The sequence below is a fragment of the Oryza sativa genome, chromosome 6, assembly GCF_034140825.1.
Source record: "Oryza sativa Japonica Group chromosome 6, ASM3414082v1".
Taxonomy (NCBI): Eukaryota; Viridiplantae; Streptophyta; class Magnoliopsida; order Poales; family Poaceae; genus Oryza; species Oryza sativa.
The window spans coordinates 28,338,139-28,352,151 of NC_089040.1; the positions used below are offsets into that span (position 1 = coordinate 28,338,139).

At 41.3% G+C, this 14,013-nt stretch overlaps 2 protein-coding genes across 2 annotated transcripts; both read right to left on the reverse strand.

Moving 5' to 3' along the window:
• Positions 1-326: 326 nt before the first annotated feature.
• LOC107281313 (major pollen allergen Ole e 10) lies at positions 327-1,877 on the reverse strand. The gene is made up of 3 exons (XM_015786928.3): positions 1,740-1,877; positions 1,017-1,577; positions 327-594 (listed from the first exon to the last, which is right to left on the reverse strand). The coding sequence occupies exons 1-3, from the start codon at positions 1,816-1,818 to the stop codon at positions 563-565; spliced, it is 672 nt and encodes a 223-aa protein (XP_015642414.2). The 5' UTR covers positions 1,819-1,877; the 3' UTR covers positions 327-562.
• A 5,497-nt stretch (positions 1,878-7,374) lies between these two features.
• On the reverse strand, positions 7,375-8,963 carry LOC107277138 (protein ABERRANT PANICLE ORGANIZATION 1). The gene is made up of 2 exons (XM_015786929.2): positions 8,098-8,963; positions 7,375-8,015 (listed from the first exon to the last, which is right to left on the reverse strand). Exons 1-2 carry the CDS (start codon positions 8,799-8,801, stop codon positions 7,430-7,432), a joined length of 1,290 nt encoding a protein of 429 aa, XP_015642415.2. The 5' UTR covers positions 8,802-8,963; the 3' UTR covers positions 7,375-7,429.
• Between the last annotated feature and the right edge of the window lie 5,050 nt (positions 8,964-14,013).

Here is a 14,013-nt window from a genome sequence, read left to right on the forward strand (position 1 = left end):
CACGACCCTCCGCTAAACGGATCGACCATGTTGTTCTTGAGCTGTGAGCTGCACATGTGTGCTCGGACGGACACAGAAGTAATAATATAGTACTTTCTTTATTAAAAGTAGGAATTTCTTCTATTTTTATGATTAATGATGCTTCCGAATTTTACCGTTTGCTTAGAATTTTTTAAGCCCCTGTCTTTTTAATAAATTCAGTTACTTTCTTTCCGTGGAAGATTTGCAATTTTTTAAGCCCATAAGTTTCTTATGATATAACACACTGTTTTTTAATACGCTGTTTTTTTGTACTACTGCAACCGGATCAATGGTGACACAGTTAATAATAGTCTAGCACATCTATTTGTACATTTTTAATAGAACAACTAGCCTGTGAATGTGGACGTCAGAGAATACACCATACAAAGTGGTATGCTTTTGACTCTGATACTGTGGACTGTCCGACCATTCAAAAATGAGATATTTACTTCGGTAAATATACTTGTGCAGGAGACCCATGGATTCGATTGCCCAAAAGCCTTGCAAAACATCTTCATTTCCCGAAGAGATCCGTACCACATCACATGTACACATACCGGCACCCATCATAACCTACACAAATTAATGAAACAAAACAATGTGACAATAATCAAAACCCATTAAAATTCATCAATAAAATTCATGCAGAAAAGGAGAAAATTTTCAGAACTACCATTCCTTCCTTTTCATATTTGAATTTTTTTTATCAACTTTTTTTTTAAAAATTTGACCAACTTTATAGAAAAATATAGCGGCATTTCCAACCCCAAACAAATTTATTATCAAAATATATTCAATATTATATTTATGAAATTATTTGTTGTTATAAACATGGTCGAACCTAAATATGTTTGAATAGGAAAAATGTTTTATAACATGAAATGGAGGGGGAAGTAAATAAACAAGTAAAATGGGAATGGGCCGTCCTTGGGCCTAATGAGCAGAAGAAGGCCTTGGCCCAATAATGCAAACGATCGACATGGCTGCGTACTTACTGGGATCCTTGGTGATGAGCATGGCGGCGCCGGCGAAGTCGCACGTGCCGCCGGCGACCTTGGTGCGCTGCCAGTAGCTGTTGAAGGCGTAGGAGGCGTGCGCCATGAGCGTGTCCGGCAGGAAGCACGGCGCCCCAGGCGCCGCCACCATGTCGCAGTCCGCGCCCGACGCGCACGCGTAGTCCATCGCCGTCTGCGCCACCGCGCTCGCCACCGTCGGGTTCGCCACGCACCACACCCCCGCCTCCCTCGCCCCCGGCGCCGGCGGCGTCGTCGTTGCTGGCGGCGGGCTTCCCGTTCCCGGCGCGATCGATGGCGGCGGCGCACCGGCCTGCGCCGGCGTCGGTGGGTTTCCAGCTGGCGCGATCGATGGCGGCGAGTCGCCGGGGCTCGCCGGCGTCGGCGGCAGCGGGGCCGGAAGAGCCGGCTTGGTAGGAGGAGGAGGGTACACGCAGTACGGCGGCGGCGGAACGTCGTCGGCGGCGACCGGAGTTGATGGGCCCACCACGTCTTTGAACGGTGGCAACGGTGAGTACTCTCTTGAGGTGCCATTTGCTCCACCTACAATGCACACAAAAGATAATTAAACAAGGTAATTAACTAGATTAATTGGACCAAATTAGACGAAATCATACATATATATGAGCAAGTACAAAATCAAATCATACATGTATATATTAGTATGCATTTTGTAGCTAGATTGAATTCTTGATGCATAATTACCACATTGAATGGAGAGGATGAGAGCTAGGAGGATGTAGCGCTTGATGATGATCACCATTAGCGGCACAATGAATTTCATCTAGTCAGATGATCCTATATATGTATATTAAATTTACTACGGCCGCGAGGCTACCAAACTGATGCTTGTAAGACATTGGAGTACGGGGAGAGTGAGACATTGATATAGTGTTGCAAAGGAATATAAGGAGAAGGATTCTAATCCTTCTATGGACTACACCCTCTGTCCCAAAAAAGACAAATCTTAGCATCCCAATGCAAAATTAAAGGAGAGGATAAATGACCAAATAACCCTTATTATTAGTAAATTAGTATTGGTGGGTAGATAGATAAGGGGTATTGAAGGAATAAAATTTTTTGATTTGCGAACCGAGAGTAGATAAGAAGGTAGATGTTGATTTATTTTGGGACAAAAATTTGAATTTCAGAAGTTGATTTATTTTGGAACGGAGAGAGTCCTCTATTCTAAAATAAACGAATTTATGTTATGGTATGACATTACCATACCTTACATTATCTTGCACCTATCCAGATTCGTTGTACTAGCAATAAATTGAATTACACATTTGCGCGCACTAACTAATTATTTGAAGCCTTATTATTTAAGGCTGGTTACACCTTATGTCAATGAACAAAGGAAAAAAATATTTATAGGTAAAAATTTTGTATCTGTACTAGTCAAGGCTAGGGAAAAAACTATGTGTGAATGGAAAAGAAAGCGCCAAATTCAGCCACTAGCATTAAGTTTCAAAATTTAAATTTTGGTTGCACCCAACAAACAGATGATGAAAGACACAATATTATCATATTGTTTGAATATATTTTTTAAAAAAATATAACGAATTTTTCCTATGTAACTATATGGGATCAATCACTAATATTTTAGATGTTAGGACAGAGGTAATATGTATAATATTTGAGTAAAAAGATACAAGTTTAAAAGAGCTTGCAACAAATGGTTAACAAGTCTCAGGTGAGCAGGCAAAGGGGAAGCAGGAAGAATTTTCCAGCTGCATGCTAGATGCTAGCCAGATTTCGCTATGCAGGCTAAGGTGCATAAGAATATTGGTTACTTGGTTCTTCAGAAAATTGGTTATGCTGCAAATGTTTATTTCTTTTCACTGTTGTTTTCGGCGCATTTTGTTCGGATTCTTGATCTTTTCTCCAGGTGCAGTTTTGGCACATGTGCTTGCTTGGTCAATGAGAAATTCAAAAAAGAAGAAGAAGAAGAAGAAGAAATAAATAAATAAAAAGAAAAGAGGAAATTTGATTAAAGTTGCACGTATGGGATGGGTCCTTTTTCGTTGCTTTGGTTCCACTCAAGCAGAGACAACTGGCTGATACATCATTGCAAACTTGTTTGCACATAAATATGGAATACTTCATATTTTCACATGGCCATTTCATCGTTTAATTTGTTAGAGAAATTAAGAAAATACCGGTGTGAAGATTTTACAATGTACTCATCGCAAAAGGTAGTTAATGCATGAATGGTCTGCTAAATGTCAATGACACATAAAAACAATAATTTTTCAACTCCCTGATTTATACTATTTGTATAGGTATGTGTTTTCATCTTACCAAGCTATACCAAGTACTCCCTCCGTTTCACAATATAAGTTATTCTAGCATTTTCCACATTCATATTGATGTTAATAAATCTAAATAGATATGTAAGTCATTCTAGCATTTCCCACATTCATATTGATGTTAATTAATCTATTAGATTAATTAACATCAATATGAATGTGGGAAATGCTAGAATGACTTACATTGTGAAACGTATGAATGACTTAGAAATTAACATGAAGCTAGAGACACCGGACATTGTTTATTTGTTTCTCTTATGAAAAAGTGTAGTCAAACATCCAATAATTATCTTCTTGTTGAAAACAACACAAAAACGTCAGTAAACGAGGGGTGGTGGTTGTGCCAGGTTGCCAACGTCCACGAGAGATCGAGGAGACTGGAGTACAATAATCCGCAATTAATTATATCATTTTCTTTGAAATTCATATATGAAATGGACTATCCCTATAGATATTTTAGAGAAAAAAAGATCATAAGGCTATACCTTGTACGATTTCAATATTTTCTCTTACAATCATAGTACTATACGTTTTTGAGATGCACCTGATAGTTTAGTAGAAGGGGGTGTGTGATCTCAACCCTAAGATACTCATGTTTAATTTCCAACACGCTCATAATTTCTTATTAAAAATATTATATGTTTTCTCCAAGTCACATAATTCACCATATGTAGTATAAATGGCATGCTAACTGCTACTTGGCGACCAGAGGTGATTTAATTTGGAGATCTCTGATAGGCTGTTTGGTCAAGTTTTAATAACTTTGTTCTACAGTTAAAGTGCAAAGTAAAATTTAGAATTGTAATAGTAGGATATAAGCAGCATTGGACATTTTTTCTAGACAAACATTATAACTACATGTTACTAATAGTAATATTGGTGTGAGTACGACAAGTCGAGGTCTAGTTTGTTGAGGATCGTGCATACCTAGAACATATAAATACTGGATGTTGGATGGGAAAGGAGTGCCCATAATTAATATCCTGGTGATGTAGAATTCAATATAACGTAGTTAACAAATAGTATAATGTCTTCATGCCATCATAAAGGCCTGGTTTAGTTCCCAACCTTTTCTTCAAACTTTTAACTTTTTCATCACATCAAAATTTTTCTACACACACAAACTTCTAACTTTTTCATCACATCGTTCCAATTTCAATCAAATTTTTAATTTTGACGTGAACTAAACACACCCTTATATCCAAACTATTGACGTGTATATCGATGCTTTACAACAACATTGGTTCTAGATCTTAAGAGAATTCCCAAAATGTGTGTAGTCAAATCTTAAAATCTTAAATCACTAGTAGATAAAAATATTATGATTTAAAATGTGTAAATGATATTAATTAGTAGATTTTCTGTGCAAAACTATTCCTAGAGTTATATTTTTAATATGTTTTATAAATACTTTAAGAAAGTAATTATAAAGCATATGCATTATATTGAAGCTTACGTGGATGTCCAAATCACCGTCCTTTTGAGAATTGAGGTAGTCAGAGTTTAAGCACTGTACTGTATATGCAAATTAAGGTTTAATTTGGAATCAAGGAATTTTACATGAAACGAACTATTTCTTATAAAAATCTTGTAAACTTTCTACGTCATTTCAAAAGAGTCATGAAAGTTTATAAACTTAACTGACAAGATTAAGGATCAATTGTGGAGTATTTTACATCTTAGTCTGCGTTTGTTTGGGATGGTTAGAAATATGGATAAGTGGCTAACTGGCCACTTATGGATATGTTTGTTTGCAAAACGGAGTGACCGGTTGGAATGGTTAGAAATCCTTTTCTCCCAACATGTAAAATGAAGTAGTAACAGATTAATTAAGTATAGTCCGTATCAGCAAATTAAAATCCAATCTCTAATTAAAGTATAATTAAAGTACTACTAATACAGTACCCATGTTAATTAATATTCGAGGTCTACTATATAGGGCCCGGGGTCTAAGGTTGTGTAGCCTGCTGGTGAGGCTGTACTACTGCTCCATTGATTTCTTGGCCAAAGCCAAAGAAATGATAGGATTCCAGCTGCGATTGTTGCAGCCAGCCCAGCATGCAGATGAGCAGAGCTTCCTGTGGCCATGGCAGAGGCCCTCCGACCGGCCGGCCGGCCGGCCGATCCGGTCAAGATCAGTAGCAGCAGCAGCAGTACTACCTGCATTGCATATAGGAGTATACTCATACCCCTGCCCTAGCTTGCTGTTCATCCTACAGTACTTAACTCATGTGCATTCCCCATAAGAGATTCCTCCATTCCACTGTACATTACCAAACATAGTTCTACTGTGCAAGCAACAACAACATCAGATATATCCATCTTCTCTTTGATCACATTTTATAATTAACATTTGTTAGTTAACATAATTTCCTCGGTATGATTCTATATATATATACTAGTACTTCCTACCTACTAGAATATGAAAATGATTGGAAAAATGTTGTGATTAATTAGAGAAAAAAATAGTTAAAAAATAAATGAAGAACGGTTATGATTAGTTGAAAAGATGAAGTAAGTGAAGAAATAGCTTTATTTTAGTATAAGTGAATATTATAAATAGCTACATTTTAAAACGGAAGTAGTAGCGAACAAAATCTATCAAACCTAGCTGATTCAGGATGCATGTTAGATAAGCTACTCCCTCCGTCCCAGAATAGAGCAACGTAGGACCAGATGGTACGTATGTTAGATATATTCTCCGAAAATTTATTCACTAGTGCGTCCAGTATCTGAAGATATATAGTACAGAAGATATTTGCTACTGGATGGTTATATGTCAAAATGCAATTTGATAGTTAGTGCGATGGAGTATACTCTACAAGCTAGTGAAGTCATACTTTGCAACAGAAAAACAGAAGACGTACAATTTCATGGTTCTGAAACACATATGCTCTTTTATTCAGAGTCTGCTGAAATATACACAAGTTACTTTCATCAGTTTCATGCATGCATGCATGATCACTTCGTAGTGTGTTCCAAATGACTGTAATAATCAGTGCGTAGCATGTTTTGCAGTTTAGTTCCTTTGGGATTTCTACAATCCTATTGAGATCTTTAGAACATACTATATATACTAGCAGTATATTACTTACACATGATTTTTAAAATTAAATGGATGTGATTAGAACCTGGTTGGGGGTGGCTAAAGATCTGAACCACCATATCTCTGGTGCTTGTTACTGCTTCCCCAGAGATGCATGATATACTGAATCAACAACTCGATCGATCGGGAAAACTATGTTTACATATATACAATGTCTATGTTAGGAGTACAATTCTAGCTAGAGTAAGCTTGCAAAAGAAAAAAAAAAGATTGGCCATAAAATTTGATCGACCAAGGGCGCTACATAAACTAAGTTTGGGCATCTTACTTTTTCAGAGTATCTAGCTTTATTTAATAGAGGTCGTACTAATTTCACTCACAAGAAAGATGCAACTACACACATAAGTATGTGTGAATATTAAGCAAATATATGGAAGAAATGCATATCCAAACTGAGAAACTATATACCGATCTGAGGTGGATTCAACAGACAAAGTCATGCTGGCCAGAAGATCATACTCAAATGATCACATACTGTTGTAGGCTTCATGTGATCATGATAAACCATCTAAATCAACACTCTTCAGAAAATCACATGCATGAATATTCTTCAACAGATCTCATGGCAAGATCAAAGTAGTAGTAGTTGTTGAGTAGAAACCCTTCAGTAGGTTTTCTGAATTATTAGTGTTTTCTGAATTAACAGAGATGAAACCACTTCAGAGTTCAGACCACTGTCAATCTAGCACACTACCAACTCAGATGACAAATACAACCTAATTAATTAATTAAGCTACCTAGTACATACTACTAACTTGCACATACTACTAGCTAGAATCATGCTAATTCTCATACCTAACCTATCATATAACACACTTAATTGCTCATAAGAAATTAACATATGATCCCCATTGCTGAAACAACTTTAATACACCACAAACCTAGCTTGCTCATGAACATGTGTATGCATGCCCTAGGCCATAACAAATTGATTAGTTGATGCAGGCAGCATGCACAAAAAAGCACATAGTATGCTCCTAACCATCATGCATGCCATGCAAGGCGACGGGCGCCGTGGCGTCGAGGAGGCCAATGGCCGGCGTCGCCAGCCGGGGCTCGTACGCGAACACCCGGAAACCCGCCGCGCCGGCGCCGCCGTGGTGCGCGACGACGACGTACGGGCACGGCGGCGCCCACCGCCACTCGTCGCGGCGGGAGTCGAACACGAGCGCGCTCGTGGGCGCCTGCGCCACGGGCCCGCGCGGCGCGAGCACGACGTAGTCGCCGTGCGCCGCGCACTCGAACCCGCGCCCGCCCTCCGCCGCGGCGAACTGCGCGTGCACCTCCGGCGGCATCCGCGCCACCTCCGTCCACGCGCCACCGCCGCCGCCGCCGCCGCCGCCGCGCAGCGTCCACAGGCGCACGCTGCGGGGCACGCTGAGACGGCTCTTCTCGACGGCCGACACCAGCGCCACCCTCGCCGCTCCCTCCCTCCCGCCGCCGAGCTCCACCAGCGCCGGCGACCTCAGGAACCGCCTCATCGGCGGCTGCACCTTGCTCCATACGTTCTCCGCCACGTCGAACACCAGAACCGCAAACGGCGACGAGCTCATGCAGTAGAACCTAAGAACAACAACCAAGGCAAGATCAGCAAATCTGTGCAAGAGTATTTACCCATGCGTCATCAATGGCGCGGCGCGCTTACCTGCCGGAGGCGAAGGCCATGCCGGCGCGGGGATCGAGGGAGGAGAGGCGAGGGAGCAGGGAGCTGGGAGCCCAGAAGCCGGAGGGCGGGACGGAGGCGGCGTCGGCGACGAACGTGTCGGCGGAGATGTTCTTGACGGCGAAGGGGGACACGAGGTCGTCCCCGGCCACGACGGCGATGATGGAGGTCGGGCCGGCGGCGAGGCCGACGGTGGGGGAGAGGCGCGGGGTCGGGGAGATGGGGAGCGCGGCGAGGAGGCGGGTGATCGGGTTGGCGAGCAGCAGCGTCTTGTGCCCCGACGCGTCGGACAGGAACGCGAGCAGGCCGGCGGACGCGGCCGCGGGCGAGAACGCGGCGGGGCCGCCGGCGACGGGCGGGAGCGGGAGCGGGAGGCGGGACCAGGAGGCGGTGGCGGTGGGGTCGAGGAGGAGGAGGTGGCCGGCGGCGGGGACGACGAAGGCGAAGAAGGGGAGGTGAGGGGAGAGGAGGAGGTGGGAGTGGAGGAACGGGGAGGAGAAGAGGAGGTGGTAGAAGCGGCGGCAGGCGGCGCGGAGGCGGAGGAACGACGGCGTCGGGAGGCACGCCAGGATGCGGTCCACCAGCGGCTGCGGCAGCCGGCGCCACACGCGCGGGTCCATGTCGTCCGCTGCCGAGGCGGACGACGTCGACGACGGCAGAGGCGGCAGCCGGCGAGGGTTCATCATGGTCGTCGTCGTCGGCGCGCGGCGTCGTCAGCTGCAGCTGCGTGAGCTGAAAATTTTCAAGGGTGAAGTGGAGTGGAGTGAGGCAGCTGTGAAGCGGCAGCTGCGATCAAATGATAGTGAAACTGTGGTACTAGCTTGTACTCGAGATGCCAAGGGATTAATTCATGTGAGGCTAGCCATGCCAAAGCTAAAGGTATGCATATATGAGAATTCATGATTAAATTTGAGAATCGCAATCTAAGCAAAGCAACAGTTATATAAATGGATGATGGATATCGATGGACTGTGTGTTCTTGCGTAATTAAATTTGAGAGGGGAAAGGATTGGATATGGAGTAGAGTAGCAGTTGTTGACATGTTGTTGTTGTTGTCTGGGTAGCGCAACGCCGGTTTTGGTTTGTCTCAGCTCTGATCTGTTATTCTATGCATTTTTATTTTTATTTTTTGCACACGGCAGTGGTTGATTTTAAACAATTTGTTGGACAGTGTTCATCATTTCCTCAAAAAATATCTTCGGATTTTTCTTTAAAATTCCTTTGAAAGTGTTGGACATTGTTCCAAAGGAGCCCACAAAGGAATTTTGAAGGATTTTTTCCTATATATATCTAGTGTGTTTTGGAACAAAGGATATGAACATGACAATTTTCTATGGACTGTTATCATATGCATCACTTCCATTGGAAATTTTTTTTACTATATATGAGCTCAAATCTTATTTTAGTGCTCCTTTGGGACAGGTTTGTAAGAAATTTGAAGGAACTCAATCCTAAGGAAAATTTTTATACATGGTCCTATGAATCAAAGGAAATTTCCATCCGAAAATCCTACCAAATTCCTTGGATTGGTTCAAAGTATAGGAATTTTGACATGAGGTACAACCTATTGGAAAAATATCATTTGTGTCTTTCACTCTTATGAACTGATTCCTGTGTGTTTCCTGCGCTCCATCTAAACGGATTCATGCAGTTTTCCTGCATAGGATTTGAAGTGGTAGGGGTACTCCAAACCTGTATTTTTTTTTCTATTTCTGTGTTTTTATGATCATTCATGCGTTTTTATGATCCTGTGTTTGGTGAGGCCAACGCATCTTCTCTCTGCCCCCCCCCCTCCCCTCCATTAAAGGCTCTTTTGAAACAAAGGGTTTTTAAAGGAAAGTTGTAGGATTGAAATACTATTGAAAATTTTCCTAGCTAGGGAGACATATGGTTTGAATGATTTGGTTAGAAAATTTTCATAGGATTCCTTTCAAGAAAATTTTCATAGGAATCCTTTCTTTCCTCCACTTTTTGAAGGATTTCAAACATAAGCTCAAACCTCATGGTTTTGATTTCCTTTCAGAAGCTCAATGCATATCCCTAAGTTTTTTCAACATTTGTGTTTCAAAAGAACACTAAATCCCTAGTATATCCAGTACAACTTCATGTATTTTGAAATTCTGCGTGATTTGTCCATACATAAAAGGCCCCTTTGAATCGCAGGGTTAAGAAAAACGGAGGAATAGGAAAAACACATGATTCTAACAGGAATGCAAATGTAAAATAGTGGATTGCAAAACACAAGAAAAACATAAAAATAATTGTTTGATTAGACCACAAGAAAAATCAGGAATTATATTAGATGAGAGAGATAAACTCAAAGGAAATTTTTCAAGAAGTTGAAGCTCTTGCTATGTTTTCTCCTAAATCTACATGCAATGAGCCATTCCATAGGAATTTCATAGGATCTGAAAAGCTTTAATTCTTTGTATCAAAGGGCCAAATAGAAAAAAATCATATAGGATTTAAATCCTATGAAATTTCTATATAAATCAAATAAGAAGCCTAAATGCTCTATTTTTTTTCTATTCTTAATTACGTTCTTCGAATGATGCGTTCCAACATGAATTTTTTTATTTTTTAGACCTTTTATTTTTAAATTTTATTAATATATATTTCCAAAAAAATATTTTCAAAAACTGAACCTTTTGGCCATGCCAGCGTTGTTTGGCCAGGCTAGCCATAGTGGCGTAGCAAGGGGCTAGCGTGGCAAGCCAGCACTGCAAGGCGTGGACAAAAGATTTAGATTTGAAAAATATTTTTTTGAGAGGTTTATTAATAAAATTTAAAAGTAAAAAATTCTAAAAAAATATAAAAAAATTCTTCCAACGGAGCCCTTACCTGTAGTCGGCTGTAGCGTTATCTCACAACTACTAATATACGCGAGTACGTCTGCAATGGATATTGCTATAGTTTTCTCACTGTATAAATTCGTGGCTGGATTTGTTTTACACTGTGTGATGTGTTGCTTGAGACTCCGGCTAGTAGTGCATCGCGAGTAGTAGAGATAAATTAATACTCTGCAGTAATATCTTCTGTGGCGTTGTCTCTTTGATGCGAAAATTTTTGTTTGCGTACATGGAGGACAACCACAGTAGTACTCCTACTCCAGTGCAGTACTAGGGCTAAGCTATAGCTAGTGCACTTGGTATCGTAGCTACACGAATTGACTTGAAGTCGCCAACTCGAAACTTATCATCAGCCTTTCTCTTCCAAAAAGCTGTAGTATCTCTCTCACACACAAACACATAAAAAGAGAGAGAAGGAACACACACAGAGATAAGAGAAACACACACCATATTTCTCTTCAGCTCATTCATCGATTATTAAAACAGATTATTTACATTACATTGTCAAAAAAATACATTTTCTTAAAAAAAATATCTTGTGCTACATTATTTAGACTACTTATTTCAAATTATTTAAGTTTAAATTTTAAAATATTTAATTTACCTCTATAATCAAGTAGATAATCCACGACTAAAATCGACTTAGTAATATAAGAGCTCGTGGGACAGCTTACGACTACAATAAGCAGTTGGTTGGTTGTTAGCTAGCTTCTAATTTATTTTTAAGATTCTACGAGTTACAATTATAAATTTTCAAAATCTAGAAAAAACTAAATTATTTGAAAAAAAAAATTGACTCTGGAAGAAACTACTGCTGCTAACAACTTCTGTAAACAAAGGCCTGGTTTAGTTCCCGACTTTTTCTTCAAACTTTCAATTTTTCCATCACATCAAAACTTTCCTACACACAAACTTCTAACTTTTCCATCACATCGTTCCAATTTCAATTAAACTTCTAATTTTAGCGTGAACTAAACCCAAAATCAAAGAGAGCCGAAGGAAGAGAGAGAAGAGACAGAGTGAATGAGATTAGGAGAGAGTTTGGCCTTCACACCAAATTTTCCCCCAACTCCTAACTTTCTATCACATCCAAAACTTTCCTATATATATAAACTTTCGACTTTTTTTCCAAACTATCAACTTTTCTTGAACTTTTTTCTAATTTCAGAAACTAAAACACATCCAAACTTTGTGTGTGTGTGTGTTGCTAGAGGCCAAAAGTTGATGGCAAAACCATGTCTGCACTCTGCACCTGCCTATCAGAATTCAGAAAGCATGCATCATCCAGTTTGTCTCTTACCACTTCCACTCTCGTGTCACTGTCCCTTGTGCTAAGCTAGCCCTAGAAAGCAGGCAGAGATCCCTAGCTACTACTACTACTACGCGTCTACGCCCTAGCTCAGCTCATGCTCCCTGCATTTTCGCGTTTGCTCTGCTACTGCTACTCCACTTCCATTTTTGCACAGTGCTATCCCTTCCTGAAATGCTTCTTCGTACATTCGCTCATCAATCGTTTAGAGAGATCATAGATCGACCGATCGATTGGTGACGGGATGATCAATCTGTTTCTCCTCCTGATGAGTGACACGATAGCAGGCAAATCGATAGATCGATCTAGCTAGCTGTCAGGTGAGTGTAGGAGAGAAATATTCAAGGCTCTGCACGCAGGTCAATCAATCAGTTCAGCTGTGATGAATATGAAGCAACCGGCATAGGGGTATACACCAAACAACTCTCAAGTTCTCCACATGCTCCGGTCACATTTTATACTCTTATCTTCTACTCGGTCCTAAAATAAACGCAGCAATAAATTTTCGTAAATTTTAAATTTTCGTAAAAGTCAATATTGTAAGATAAATTATGATAAAAAATTTCAAAATAAAATTTTAAATTTTAACGACGACTTATTATTAGTAGCGGCCCAAAACCATAGGCTTTTGATGAAGTGACACACAGGGTTTCCCAAATCGTTTTGGGTAGGTGTCACGTCCAGAAATTCCCGAATAGAATTCCAAGCAGAATGTGCATTAAAACCCCCCGTCCAGGACCGGCCGAGGTACACAAACGATAAAGTTGACATACAGATCCACGTCTTACAAACATTATAAAGTCTTACATAAATACAACGGAAAATTAACGGATAACTGGAGCTAAGCCTTGACTTGGACTGCAGCGGGAACACCACTCCACAGGCATCCTCGACGGCACGGACGAAGCCTATAACTCGGAAAAGCCACCATCTGACGCATACTCAAACTCTGGGGAGGGGGGGGAATAGAGCAAGACTGAGTACAACCACCGTACTCAGCAAGTCATACCGGAACAGGGGGTGTGATGTAGGATATAACCAAAGGATAGGTAGAGCGGTTCATTTACATAAAGCGAGCATTTATAAACAGTAGTTGAAAGCAGTAAAACAGTTGTATTAATTAATCAACATCAACCATCCACTGTCCAACGCTACACCACGTTGCAACAAGCCCAACCATCCACCTGAACTAATCAATTCCATCAGACTAAACTAGGGTGAGACTAATCACGGTGAATCTGGTTGACCGCCCATAACCGCGGGCACGGCTACTCGAATAGTTTTACTCTGATCAGAGGTGTACAACTGTACCCACAAGACACAGCCCCACGACACGTTACCGTGCACCGACATGCCACCATGACATACCGGAATAAGGCCGTGACAGGACCTTTCGCATAACCCCCCTCTAGCCAAGCACACCACACCTCAGGTTTCACCCCCGTCCCCAGCGGGCAACGGGCAGTCCCCTCTCGTGTCTAGGTGAATCCGGAAGCGACAGAGGCCGTCGCAGGGCCCACCCTTGCCTGGATGCGTCAGCTAGAGGAAAGCTACACTACAAGCCCAGCCGTTGCCCACGCTGGCTTATGGTAAGTACGAAGAATTCTTTTAGGGTTTCCCGCGAACCGGTCCTTAATCGCCATGGGCACTACCATCAAAACCATGCACCCACAGCCCACCATTTAATATATTTTAATTAACCAACACCGGAGCGGTGGCACTAACCAACATCATTACTAA